This window comes from Lycorma delicatula, chromosome 1, assembly GCF_047948215.1.
Source record: "Lycorma delicatula isolate Av1 chromosome 1, ASM4794821v1, whole genome shotgun sequence".
NCBI lineage: Eukaryota > Metazoa > Arthropoda > Insecta > Hemiptera > Fulgoridae > Lycorma > Lycorma delicatula.
The window spans coordinates 34,031,072-34,045,299 of NC_134455.1; the positions used below are offsets into that span (position 1 = coordinate 34,031,072).

The window sequence follows — 14,228 nt, forward strand, 5'->3', positions numbered from 1 at the left end:
TGGAAAGTTGGTACCACGCTACGACAAATGCCTAAATCGGAGTGGCAACTATGTAGAGAAATAGTGTAACTATGTAAGTACTTGTTACAAATATAAAATTTTTTATTTTCACTGTGGTTTTTATTTCGTGACCAATCGAACCTTTTATTTCTATTTTGGATGTAGACAGTACTAAAACTAATGGAAATAAATTATTTTTATTTTTATATTTCTTTACTTTCGCCTTCTGTAATAAGTTTTATTAGTAAATTAGTGTCATAATTAGGATAATAATATTATGTTCATATTAATTAATTTTTTAGCAATATAATGGAAGAAATAAAAATATCAACAAAAAAATTTTCTTAAAAAATCATTGAAAGTTGTAATTTAGAAAAAAAGACAAAAATTTAAAACAAAAGAGTAACTGAAACAGTCACAAAATGTAAATTATTATATTAAACTATAAAGATTGTTAAAAAAAAACCAAATTAAATATTTAAGTAAGCAAGAATACTAATGCTACAAGAGAAAAAAATTAAACTGAGTTAAGATAATTTTGTTTCGGCAAAGGGCTGGATGTTTAATCAATAAAATATGAATTGGATGATGTAACATTAAATAAAGCTGCAAGTATATAGATGTTTGAGCTGCTAAAGACTATTGTAACTTGCTAGCTAAAGTAGTAGAAGAAATCAAATACTTAGCTTCTTTGTAATGCAGTGTCATAGAAATAGGGATCTACTGCAAACATATGCTGTAAAGGACTGTGCAGTTGTGATTTTAATAAGTGTACAACAATTGATTGTTCATTTAAAACATTACAATTTAACTCACTTAAAAATGTTTAGTGATGTAGGAGGATATTTCTGCAGTTGAATTTTATTCTTTATTAAGATCTCAGATGATTTAGTTTTATAATTATTTTAACAAAGAAGATTAGGTAGATGAAGTAATAGGTGAAATTCCAAATCCTTATTAGGGATTTAACTTGAAGCCAGCTGATCTGTTTGCAACATAATTGTGCGATGCTAAGGACTCTATTTACAATCACTCTTCAGGAACTGATATGATCATTATAGTAGGAGGCTGTAGGCTCTACTGTAGTATAATAAATTAGCCTTTTGTTTTATTATCATTATTTCATTATATTTGCATTTATTAAATCATGTGAAATGTGTGGCATTTACATGTGCTGTTAAATGTGAAAATTTTATGATATCGGGTGTGTGTTTTATAATTTTTGAAAAATTGCTATTCCAGGTTCACTGTAGAACACATTTTATCTGAGCCAAATCCTGAGTGGACAGGAAAGAGAGGACATGTTACACTAGATTTGATACAGACGTTTTTACCATGTTATACAGTAGACATTCCTAGGACAAACTTCATCTGCATCTGTGGACCTCGACCATTTACATTATTAATAGAGAAGTCAGTATTTATAACAAAAAAATTCAATTTTTAAAGAAATAGTTTTTCTTTCATTAAATGTTTTGTTACTAGTCATGCTTAACTGTGGCTTTATATCACATGATTTGAATTATGAATGATATCAGTGTGGTCAAATGAAATGAAATGTAGATGTGGTTTAGTGTTCATAGGTTTGTGGCCGACGCTTCGCATTTGTTCTCTATTTTACTGTTTTAGATTTTAGCTCCTTGTTCAGGGTCTACAAATTGCTGTCAGAGGAATAGTTATATATGAAAAAAAATCATAGTCTGTAAAGTAAAATCTGTACATCACATATACAGGGTCTGTTTTTATTCTAAAATGTGAAATAAAATGTTTTTAATATGTATGTAGAGTAAGCATTTCAGATATTTAAAATGCAAAAAAAAAAAATAAAAAAAAGAATTGGTTAGAGCAGCATGATGTCTAGATCATTCTGATGCATTCATTCAGTAAAAATTTCAAAAGATTTTTGTCTTGTAATTCCTTTAATACTACAAATTGTCAATTTAGCAATGTAAATATTAATATGAAAAGTGAATATCCACTTGGTAAAGGATGATGACCAGTTATTTTGTTCAGATAAGCCAATTTCAGACAGTAAAGTGGAGATGTATTTAAAGATATATGGACTGTTTCTGACATTTTGTACTATTTGCAAGTAAAATGGGTATATCACTTCAGTAATACATTTGAAAGCTCTGTTAGGATTAATTCTATTTGAACTCTGCATTTTGTTTGTACAAGATTGGCTGCTGATAAAATCTTCTGTACATGAAATTGGAGAATGAATTGATCACTATGGATGATTGACAATAAAAAGTGGGCTCTTCTGATGGTAAAGCTACCCTGTAATATTAATCTGACTAATGGCACTAAAATTGTTTGACTGTTCAAAATTCCAGTCCAGGATACTAAAGGGGTTATCGCAATAAAACTAAGAATTGTTTCACATGTATATGGGTGGTTTTTATGTTTGCCGTAGCAGAAGCCTGAAACTACAGTAGGGTTGCTTAGGCACTTTAGCAGCAGCATAGGTAAATTACGATCATCACTGACTACATATATCTCCATCAAGAGATTGCATTATGCATTTTCTGGGGCGGTCTTGTGATATTTAATGAATCAATACACAGCAGTTTTATTCCTTGCAGGTTTAGAGATGTCATTTATGGTATCTTTTCAATCTTTTTACGATTCTTAGATCTCTTATATTGTAACTGAGTTGAACACGGAGAGGTGCATTAGCATTTAATTATTGTGGGTAATGAGAGAGATGACCTGACCAAAAAGGATAATAAGACACAATTTATTTGACCAAAGTCAGCTGAAGAGTTAGTGATACCCTAAAATTGGAGTCTAGCAGTAATTTTTCTTTCTCTGAGACCCATAATTCCATTGTTAGAATTGATAGAATCCAGTCCTCAGATGAAAATAAATAATCCACTGAAACATCTAATACCTTCTTAGACTATACTGGCAATGTATTAAGAAAGGGTGACGTATCTGGGAATTGTATTTTCATACAGTTGTTTATTTGAGAAGACGTGTTATGTAGATAATGCAAAAGGTAAAAAATGTAAAAGGTTAGAAAAGGTAAAGAGGCATTTAATTGTAGAACATAAGATGCTATAGAACCAAGAAACATATTCTTTAAAATATCCTCTTTTTTGAGGATAGGTTCTGATTTAACAAGCATATTCCTGAGTTTTATTAAGGATGTACGAGGGTAAGTCAATTATTATCCGCAGTGTAGTTATAAATTTTATTACAATACAAATAGGAAACTTACATGTACATCATTTTTCAACATAGTCCCCTTGCATTTCAACGCACTTGGTCCATCGTTGCACAAGCTTCCTGATATCCTCATAAAAGAAGGTTTTTGGTTGAGCTGCGAGCCAGGAATGCACCGCTTCTTTCACTGTTTCATCCGAGGTAAATCGATGGTCCCTGATTGCCTCTTTGAGTGGACCAAACGAGTGGTAGTCAGAAGGGGCAAGATCAGGATTATACGGAGGATGAGCCAGTATTCCAGATTTGAGTTTCTGGAGCATTTCAGCAGTGTGGGCAGCAGTATGTGGACGGGCATTGTTGTGCAACAATACAACATCTTTCGACAGCAGTCCTCAGCGTTTACTTTGAATTGCAGGCTTCAGCTTTGCAGTAAGCATCTCACTGTAACGTGCACTGTTTATTGTCATGCCCCTTTCCTTGTAATGTTCCATTACTGGGCCTTGTGAGTCTCAAAAAACTGTAAGCATCAGTTTTCCTGTGGATGGTTGGGTCTTGAACTTTTTTTTGCAGGGTGAATTTGGATATTTCCATTCCATACTCTGTCGTTTACTCTCCGGCTCGTAATGATGGATCCATATTTCGTCACCAGTGATGATTCTGTCTAAGAAGATGTTCCATTCGTTACCATAGCGATCCAGATGTTTTTGGCAGATGTCTAAGCGCGTATGTTTATGCAACTGTGTTTATTTGTTTTGGAACCCATCTTGCACAGACTTTATGAAATCCAAGTCTGTTGTGGATGTTTTCATAGGCAGAACTGTGAATAATTTACAGACGATGTGCCACCTCATCAATTGTCTCTCTAAGAAAACCATGTCACATGCACGCTCAATGTTTTCCTCATTTATGGCAGTAAACAGTCTTCCAGCTCCTCATCGTGCGTAACACTTGTGCGACCATTTTAAAATTTTTCAATTCATTCGTAGACACTCTGTTGCGACAACACACTTGTTCCCGTACTGTACCGAAAGTCTTTGATGAATTTCGATTCCTGATACACCTTCTGACTACAAAAAAACAGATCACTGAACGTTGCTCTTCTTTGGTGCAAACAGAAGCGGAAAGCCATGGTTAACGGCAGGGTAGCGATAATGAAACTAACCTAGCAGCATCAAACCTCCACAGACATAACAATTAAATCACGCATGCATCATCTACGCAACACGACAGTACTACCAACATAAACAAAAATATAACTAAATTGTGGATAATAATTGACTTACCCTCGTAGAACTTAAGGAATCTGGTGGATTATAATATAAAAATCTTTTTTTATGTTATACATATAGCTGGGCTGTTCTTGTGAAATCTAATTTGGTCCAACATGAACTGTGAATTTGTCACAAGGCGTAAATAAATGGCCATAAAATGAGTATTATGGCTCTGATCCATTATAAATATAAAAGAATTTATAGATTTTTTGAATTAATGAACATTTTAAAGTTCTGGTTTGAAGAACTAGAACTTAACAGTTTGAATTAATATTTACTTTTTTAATGTAGTTTATTCTTTACAGTAAACAGTATCTTTTCTGTTTATTGAGATGTTACAAAATTATTTTTTAGATTGTTGAATTAATTATTAAAATTTTGATTTCAGGTGGTTGAAGGAAGATTTGGGTTACACAGGTGATAATTATTATAGCTTTCTAGGACAGTGATAAAGGAATATTTGAGTTATACAGGCGATAATTATTGTAGCTTTCTAGGGCAGTGGTGATGAAAGTATGTATTTTTTTAATAATGAATTAAATGAGCATTTTGTATAAATAAATATTTGTATAATACAAATTTATATAATTTATTTTCCGTCTAACACATGCCTTTCATCAATAGGAAGATACTTCTGGTTAGATTAACCACCATGTAGTGAAGTCAAGAACAATAATTTACAAATAAATGAATATGTAATGTTAAATAGATCCAATAAATTGATCTCCTATCTGAAGGTGCCAAAATGAAGGAAAAATTCACTAAATATAAGTGATATAGCAAAATGTAAGTTATAATAAAAGACAGACATCATGAGTTATAAAACCAGAAATACAAACTATTTTTAGACGCATGTTATAATCCTGTTTTTTTAAACTTTTCTAATTGTAAGTCAAATAGTAGTAAATTATTATTATGGCTGGCATGCTATATAATTTAAGATGTTAATTTACCAACTGAAAAAAGTGGTTTAATTTATTTAAAATTGGATTTTAAATTTTTATAATTTTTTTTTGTGAACAGTTAAATAAGTTACTATGACCCAAAAAGCTGGAATAGAACTATACAAAAAATAAAATTTTACAAAATTTGTTGTATAAAAACAATATGTGAGGTTATACAATTTCTTATTTTAATTTAAATTAATGGAAAATGTAGAAACAAATGTATGAAAAAGGTTGTTTGTGAAAGGACCACTTCAAAATGAAGCATTTATGCACAAGATGATGTATAAATACATCACTCAAAAAACTATTAAAACAATTATAAAACTTATGTAACAAGAAGAAAAATAAACAGTAATTTGGGTGAAAGAGCTTAAATTAATTGAGAAGGGAGTGTAAAGGGCTCTCCCATCACAAAAATAAAAAAGTTTTCCAATTTTACTTACATCATCATTCAAATTGCTGGATTAATTTGAGCCTCTGTTGGAATACATTGTATTTAATATGGATATATGTATTTTATATGGATATATTGGAGCATTAGCAGATGATATGAGGTATTCACGTATATGTTAACCCTTGAACTGATAGCAATCAATTGATTGACTGGTATGCCTACTTCATGTGCCATGGTCAGTCTGTCTATAGAGCTATTATATATTTCCCACTGTAATTGTCAATATTTTTTATTAAGTGATAATACTGTAATTTTTGAACTTTTTATTTCTATTGTACACTAATTTGAGGGAAAAAATTAATAAATGTATTTTTGTTGGTTGAAGTAACAATGTAACATGACTGGCAAGTAAGTTACTGTTCATTCTCTTGTGGTACAGGTATTGTTCACATTCAGTTATAATTGTTTGTGATTAGTTTCTGGTTCACTTTCAGGTTAGGAACCCAAGACATAGAAATTTGCCATTACACAATTCAAAACCTATTGATACGATGGTCTTTTTGTACTTATTACTTTGTTTTGATAATTATTTATCAATACTTCTTGTCCAGTAATTAATAAATATACTGGTTCTTTTCTTCAGATAAAGGAGGGATATGTACAATTCTAACATTAGGTGCAAGAAGTTAAGAATGGTCTTTGTTCAATATCAGTTAATAAGTAAATCTTTTCTAATGAACTTCAAATGGCCTGTCTTATATGGTCAGCTGAGTTATGATTTATTGAATAAAGCAATGATGGTTGCCAAAGTGTGCATCCCGACACTGTGGGAAGCTACAAAATATTTCCCAATTTTCATGATTTTATTTTCATTTCCAATTTATTGTCATAGGATGCAACATCTAGTGGAGCTGGTGCAAACCACTTAGTTACTGTTTGTGGAAGGCTCTGTAAATGGTTACTAGAAGACAACAATAGTCTCTTGACTGTGTTTTTGTAGTTTCTTGAAATTTCTATATTTTGTGTTCATATATAAATAAGTGTTGGTTTCACATGATTTTGGTGTTGAATTAATTTTTGGAATTTTATTTGGACTGGACTAAGTGTGTAGGTTTCTGTACTGATGGTGCTTGTTCTAAGGTCAGGCTGTTATGGAGGGTTGCAGGCTTTTCTTCAAAGCAAAGCCCCTTGTTATTAAAAAGGATTATGGACTACAGCAGTTATTCACTTTGAAGCACTCACATCAAAATATCAGATTCCTACATTGAACCAGGTCTTCGAATATGTAGTGAATGTAGTTGTAATTTTATAAAAACTTGGCCATTGAAAGCAAGATTTTTCAAAAACTATATGAGGATATGGGATCCAGTTACCTTTCTCTGTTGTATTACAGCGCTTTATGATGGCTTTCTTGTGGGAATGTATTGTCTCTTATGTTTGAACTGCAAAAGAAGTTTTTTGTTAAAAAGGAGGAACAAATTATGAGTATACTGCAGATTTTGTGAATGACATTTTTTTTTATAAAATAGCATATTTATGTGATATTTTTTAAAGCTGTTGCTGTGACAAATCCTTACCTGCAGGGAATCAACATGCACCTTTTAAAGTTGATTGAGAACATTTTAGCTTTTATAAAATCTAAAGCTATGAAAAAGAAAAATGGATGAAGATGAAAGCAAGGAATATAACAATAATTGTCCTTGAATGGAGTTGATTTCTCTTGAGATATGAAATCCATTTTTGTAGAAAACTTACTACCTGTTTTGTGAAATATTTTTCAACTGATAATATCGATAAATTTGCATAGATTTAAGATCCTTTTATGCAACTGTTCCTTCTGAATTTATTCCTGTAGAAGAAGAGCATTTGATTGGGTTGTCTTGTGACAATACATTGAAAACAAAATTTACCAGCATGGGATTAACTGAATTTTGGATGTCAGTAAAAAATAAATATCCAATCCTTAGTGTAAAGCTAAGAGAATTTTAATTCCATTTGCAAGTTAATTGTGTGAAGCTGGGTTTTCGGCAGTTGCTGTGATAAAAAATAAGTGTGAATATCAGTGTGGAGAGGGAAATGAGGATGGCTGTTTCCAGTTTAATTCCATGAATTGAGAAAATGTGCAGTGATCAAAAAGCTCACACATCCCATTAATTATTATTTTAATTAGTTAAATTTGTTCTATTATATTTTTTTTTGTGATCTAACATGTTATATTTAACCCTTGCAAAAAATGATTAGCTATTTCAAAAAATGTACGTGTAGAATTTCACAAACAATGCCCCCTGGAAAAAGTTTGGATTTAGCTAGGTTGCTGAAAATTGAAAAAGTTTGGGGACCAGTGGCATAAAATAAGGCAATCACATTAATTGTAATGAACCTTTCAGCACTCCTTTTAGAATAGATTTGTAAGTAGTGTGTATATTTTGAATATTGTTAAAACAAAGTTTTTCATGTTAATTTTTTAGATATTTTTAGATTTTAAGTTTCGGAGTTATGCAGTTAAAATGAAGCAGTTCAAATATATAAAATAAATTTTTCGAATTTATATTCCCATTAACAAATTTTGTTTATTTAGTGCAATCTCATGTGTAATTTTAATGTAATTTGTAATAATTAAAGAATATTTAGCATTTTCACCTATCACTATGAAATTGTTCAAAATTTTACAGTATGATTTTAATTAACAGATCTCGGGTTACCGCAAATACAAATGTCGGAGTAGTTCACAGTGACTGAATACGCTAACAATCTGCTATTGACAATGGACTAGTTTAGTGTAAAGTGACTGATTGCTTTAACTGAATGTTTCACAAACCATGTGTGATCATAATGAATAAACATTATTCATGACAGTCAGTCGAGTATAAGTTTCTTTAGTGCTACATCTGCTCATTTATTGCTAGTGAACATGAATATTTGCGATTACTTATGTGTAATGAAAGTTAGGTAGTGTTAACTGAATCACAGCACACAAGTATATAACTGAATTTATATAGATACTTTATAGATCCATGATTATGGCTTGTAATTCAACAGTAAATATATATATATATATATATATATATATATATATATATATATATATCTGTTACTGACCACTGATGAATAACAAACAGAATTACTGTGCTGAGAACCTATTAGTTTGTAATCACAATGTCTAGGCTCTTCTGGCAAAGATATTTGTTGAAATCCTTTTGTAACATCAAATCATTATTGATACATTTTTTTAAAGTAAGCTGAAAATGATTATGAAATGGTGGAAGTCTTCATTGTGGAAAAGTGAATGGTTGGACTGGACATAGCAGGTAGTTCAATAGTCATTGCAGAAAATTTATACTGAACTTGAACACTTATACTGTTATTTAGTGGTGCTCCATGTGACTGTTATTAGTCTACTTTTGCAAACAGTATTGTAAAGAGTATTTTGTTAGTATTGTAAAGAGTACTTGAAAGTCATTATTAGCTGAAATTGTCAAAGAAGGCTTACCACTCTGTTAAAAAGCGTAATACTGAGCTAGGACAGAATGCACCAATAAGTAATTGTTAAAGTTCCTACAGAAAAACGTTTTACAATGATATTGCTTATAACAACAAATCGGCCATGACAAATGAAAAACTTGGTCCCTGTTTGGTTTGCATTGAATTTTAATACCATTTATTGAAAAACATACCTGCCATAATGATACCGGCTGTAACAATGAAACCGGCAATAACGACCATATTTATTAGATAAATCATTTTTAGTCAGCTATATCAATGTTGATATTGTTAAAATATAGAGCGTATGTTTATGTAAAATAGTAAATACTGTACTGTATTCGCCATTCCTTTGAACTGTCGTAATTCGACAGAAGTAACAGTATCACATGATTGTATTTACGTTAAACTGTCACGTCGTTCTGACAATCTCGTACCTGCATTGAATCATTCACAGAATTTTGCCCTGTATCTAAAAACTTCTTTAAAAATAGCCATAACAAAAATGTTAACATTACGCATTCATCAGTTTTTAAGTTCACATAAAACACTATGTATCACGAACTGTATTTGTAATTTGATATACAGTTATACTTTTTACTTTTTGTTTTTTTATGGGTTTTAAAATGTTTAAAAGAAAATCACCATCTGTAGAAGAAAAAGCACACATAATTTGGTGATTACAGTCAGGAGGAAAAAACACTGATATCTGTGAAGAATTATCAGTGAATCACTCAACTGTCACAGCAATTTGGAGAAATTGGGATAAAAATAAAAAAGTATACGTGAAAATTAGTTCTTTTTATATGAAAAAAAAAGAAATAGTACTCAGCACTTGATGAAACATTACTTAAATGTTTCAAGATTCAAAGAAGTTCTTGTGTTCCAATAACAGTCCAGTCCTATTGCATAAGACCGAGGATTTTGTATCTAAAATGAATATTAATTTTTGTCTGTGTTCTCATGGATTCAACGCCTTTGTAATCGTCATGATATTGTATTGAAAAATTTCTGTGAGTTATTTGGTGTTCCGTCTGAAGCAACCGAAAACTTGTTGAACACCGTTTGGCCTAAACTAAGGGAAAAATACTCCAATGGTCAAATTTCTAACGCAGATGAGATGGCACTCTTCTTCAAGCTGACTCCAAATAAAACCTTCAAATTTAAGGAAGAAAAATTTTATGGAGGGAGTTATTCAAAGAAACTAACAACTCCCTCTGTAAAGAGAATAACTTTCTCTGTTAAGAGAAGGTTATTCTCTTATTGTCTTCTCCGTCTTATCGTCTTCATATATCTCTTATCTTCTCCGATAAGAGAAGACTGGTAGTTATTGATAAAGCAAAGAAACCTCGCTGCTTTAAAAACATAAAGTCCTTGCCAGGGCAATATGAATCCAACGCTAAAGCATGGATGACGTCCAAGTTTGAAAGAATACTGCATGAGTGGGATTAAGAACTTAGTGCTAAAAAGCAAATGATATTTGTTCTTATTGATAATTGCGATGCTCACCCAAATGTTTAATTGCTTCAGTCAATTAAACTTAGTTTTCTACCACCAAATACAACCTCTGTTTTACAACCGTTAGACCAGGAAATTATTCATTCATTCAAGGTTCTTTTCCGTAAACTTGTTAGTTTCGTAAAGATGTTAGAAAACATAGGATTAAAGTTGAAAAATAATATGAATGTACTTAAAGCGATTTTAATGGCCTACGCTGCATGGAATAGAATGAAAATCACAAACGCTGGTTTTTTCAAGAAAATTTAACTTAAGCAACGAATGAAAATAATTTTAACTATTGGGTTAATAAGTTAGATTTGCTTGAAAAAATGAAAATTACAGACTTCAATGACTTTTTCAGAATCTATGATCAGGTAGAAATAGCTCCATCATTAATAGATGATGACATTACCCTTCGTAGGAGTTGCTGAAAATTAGAGAGAAATGGAAAAGTTTGACAACGCCAAAAAGAATTAAAACTGCTGACTGTTACAGAAGCTTTAGTTGCTATTTCAACCCTTCAGCAGTTTTTCTCTCTGCTGATACAAAATCAGAACTTAAAGAAGCCCTGAATACCATAGATAAAAATATTGAACTAGCCATATACAACAAACATTAAAAAAGAAAATCTGATGTGGACACCACATAACTTCCTTGTATGCCTATTAAATTACATATGCACATTTTTTGTTGCGCTTCATTTAAACCTATTTCATTTGAAAGTGAGATAAGATCTTCCAATTCTTTAATAAATGGAAAGTTACACAATTGTATTGTGGTGGACGTGGTGTCCACCACAATACAATTGTGGTGGACACCACAATACAGTTGCACAATATGCAATGTGGTATTGCATCACATTTTTTTGTGGTGTCCGTATCAGCATTTTATATATTAATTTTGTTTCACGTAGCTCAAAGCCCCCTGCGAAATAGATTGTGTCACTGAAGCAGGAGTGACCGGGACTATCAAGGCCACAAGCCCTGATAAGGTCGCAGGGATAGACGGGATCAAGGCCCGAGCATACTGGAACATTACTCCTGCTAGCGACCATGACCACCCATTTAATGTCCATTTTGTACATAGGGTATTTTTCAAATTGCTGGAAAACGGCGAAGGTGGTTTGCCTGCCCAAACCAGGGAAAATTCTATTTTTCTGCGGAATTACAGGCCAATCTCTTTGCTACCTGTATTGTCAAAGCTGTTCAAAAGAGTTTTTTTCAAGCGACTTAAGTGATGCTTAGGGCTGAAGATTCGGCCCCAAGCAAAAAAAAAATTAATTTAATTTTCCCATTGTAATATCCTACAATACTGTAGATATAGATAGAATGATAAAATGTAATATTCTAACTAGTGCGTAATAATAATTAAACATTTGGTTTTTTTGTATTGCGCTCTGCAGGTGACTTCAACAGAATATCGGTGACACCTGCCAAGCGATCCCTCCAAACTCTTCCTGGATACAAGTGTGTCTGGATGATTTTAAAATTTAAAAAAAAGAAAGTTTTTTCCCAAACAAATATACACTTGACCAAATAAAATGATTAAACTCGTACAATTATGGGCCCAGCCAGCGCATGCGCATCGCCCTCTGGAAAGGAGAGCGCATTGCTTTCTCCAAACACTAGGGCCACCCTGGAAGGGAAGGCAAATTCCTGTTAGGCTGAAAGGTGCTAACACCGAAAGGACTTCAGGGGAAGGACTGAAGGGAAATCATGCTGGGAGTATGAAGCTCATACATGCCTAGTCTCCCACGATCAGCCCCAGTCAATTATTTCTCATTGGTCTAAAGGACCGGAATGCAACTACCAAATCTGTCCATAAATAAAACACATAAAATCTATAATGGCCACTAAAGAAATAATGACCCGCCAGATAAAATTAAAGCTACAGCAGCAAGGGACATTTGTCCAGGTACTGCAATTAGTAGGAAGATAATAAACTCCTACTACCTCGCGTTCCGTTCTGTTCCGTCACTCAAGTAGTTATTTGGTATAAGTGAGAATGTGTTTGATCAGTAACCATGGACACATCGGTTTGAATTCGACTTCTTCTTTATATTCATATATTCTTTTTTTTTTTTTTAATTTTAATATATTGATTTATTAATAATTATTAACCTCCTGTAAAAATGTTTAAATTAAAATGAAAAGCACAAGTTTATGTCACTAATAACTTCTAATTTTTTTTCTAATTTTTTTTTATTGTAAAAATTTTTTACAAGCAGAGTTTAATAATTATTAAAAACCAATATGTTTAAATTAAAAAAAAAAATAGTTAAAAAAATATATGTATATGAAGTTGGATTCGAACCGATGTACCTTCCCCTTCTAAGATCCAAATATTTCATTAATTAAAATTTCATTTGGCTGTAACTCTGGACCAATGAAAATAAGTACCACTTATGATGTATCGTTGAAAATCTCTCGATGAGGACTTATTACTGCAGTTAAGAAAAAGTCTGAATTCCAAATTTTTTGGGATTTTGGACACTTTTGGTTCAGTCAGTTGCAATCAGAAAGGGAGGTGCACAACTAGATGTTACAACAGTCCTAAATCCAAAATTTCAACATCCTACGGCTAATAGTTTTTGAGTTATGTTAGATACTTATGTACGTACATATATGCATATGTACCTACAAACGTCACTCTGAAACTAGGTATGGTCAAAATGGATATTTCCGCTGAAATCTGAAAACTGACATTTTTTGTGATCACAATACTTCCTTTACTTTGTATAAGGAAGTTTTATTGGGTTTTTACTTCCTTTACTTTGTATAAGGAAGTAAAAACCCACAAACATAAAATACAGGAAAAGAAAAATGTAAATTTAACGATATTCAGTACAGTACTGGAAGCTCTATACTGTACGTACACGTATTGGCCGATATTTAACGACTATTGGCTATAGCTTCCGAATTCACCCGGTTCCTTGAAGGTTGTTATAATCAATTTTTACTGTACATAAATAATGATTTATAAACTAATGGGTTCTAAGCAGGATAATTCTGTTGGTTATTATAAGTAAAATGATTAAAATAGGATTTACTGCTCCAAAAACCATGTTGAGGAGTACATCACTGAATAATAATCTTTATCAAGATTCTATAAAGTTTAAGCATATATGTTTGAACAGTCTGACAACCATTACCAGTCATATACATAACAAATACTACTTTAAAATGTAAATTTTGAGTTCTCATAAATTCTTAATTCATATCATGTGCTCATCAAAATAAAGATCTAAAAACTTTACAAGGCACAATACTGAAATTAAACGTGTAACAATAATTTTTTTACATTACTTATTCATAAATGAAAGAAGCCCTCTTATTGTTTTATAAATTAAAAGTTTAAACCAAGATTCTCTACCCAAATTTTTAATGAAAAAAATAAAAAAAAACTCAATGAGGTAGTCTAGGTTCTCCTGGACCACCTTGGCCAGCGGGGCAGAACTGCCAGGTCTGT

At 31.8% G+C, this 14,228-nt stretch overlaps 1 protein-coding gene across 4 annotated transcripts in view; it reads left to right on the top strand.

Annotated features, from left to right (window-relative positions):
* Nucleotides 1–5,012, top strand: part of LOC142317372 (cytochrome b5 reductase 4-like) — a 101,710-nt gene extending 96,698 nt beyond the window's left edge. For all 4 annotated transcript variants that reach the window (XM_075353892.1, XM_075353899.1, XM_075353882.1 and 1 more), the window contains 2 exons: nt 1,243–1,413; nt 4,828–5,012. In XM_075353892.1, the coding sequence (XP_075210007.1) occupies nt 1,243–1,413; nt 4,828–4,888 (232 nt within the window). In that variant the 3' untranslated portion in view covers nt 4,889–5,012. The remainder of the gene's footprint in view (nt 1–1,242; nt 1,414–4,827) is intronic.
* The last annotated feature ends 9,216 nt before the right edge of the window (nt 5,013–14,228 follow it).